General features: G+C 45.7%; 1 protein-coding gene across 1 annotated transcript; it reads right to left on the bottom strand.

Annotated features, from left to right (window-relative positions):
• Positions 1-72: 72 nt before the first annotated feature.
• On the bottom strand, positions 73-390 carry T265_12343 (hypothetical protein; the record flags this gene model as incomplete). The annotated part of the gene is made up of 1 exon (XM_009179789.1): positions 73-390. The coding sequence occupies one exon, from the start codon at positions 388-390 to the stop codon at positions 73-75; it is 318 nt and encodes a 105-aa protein (XP_009178053.1).
• Positions 391-619: the final 229 nt, after the last annotated feature.

The following is a 619-nucleotide window of genomic DNA, read 5'->3' as shown; positions in this document are numbered from 1 at the left end:
AAAAAAGGCTTGTTTCTTACACGGGTGTCTGAAGAAATACACGAGCTAACAAATGAATGAATCACAGCCAACTCACGTGACGAGGTGACCTGGAGCATCTGCTCCTGCCACTCCTAAGGGAAGACCAGGATTGATCAACTGTTGACGTGCCTCAGTGATACATTCACTGGCACCTTGGCATACCAGAGATAGATAATAATCCATGCGTGCCAATGATACGGTGTTCACAAGATTGGACATTAGACCTGCGAATCGGGTGCACAGCTTCTTTGTTCGGTCACCGAAAGTCTCAGTTGTGGTCGGTTTGAGAACGTCCTGCTCATCATCAGTGCTATTGGATGACAAAGCCAATTCGCCAGTTGAATCTGTATGTGTCTCGTGCACTCCCATAGAATGTACCGCATTCGTATAGGTCTTCAAGAAGGTCTGTACACGTCCGTGGATCCGATCCAAAGCACGTACGAGGATCGCTGTGTCTGGACAATTGGGTTGCTGTGGATATAGTAATATTTTAATACTATGTTACTCGTTGCTTGAGGCGCCAGCTAAGGACGATTTGAAGTGTAAACAGAGAAACAAAACTGACCGTCAGAGAACGAAAACCAAAATGATCAGACAA

This window comes from Opisthorchis viverrini (assembly GCF_000715545.1).
Source record: "Opisthorchis viverrini unplaced genomic scaffold opera_v5_8020, whole genome shotgun sequence".
Classification (NCBI taxonomy): Eukaryota; Metazoa; Platyhelminthes; class Trematoda; order Opisthorchiida; family Opisthorchiidae; genus Opisthorchis; species Opisthorchis viverrini.
The sequence above is the reverse complement of the archived record's forward strand: the minus strand, read 5'-3'. Positions and strand labels throughout refer to the sequence as shown.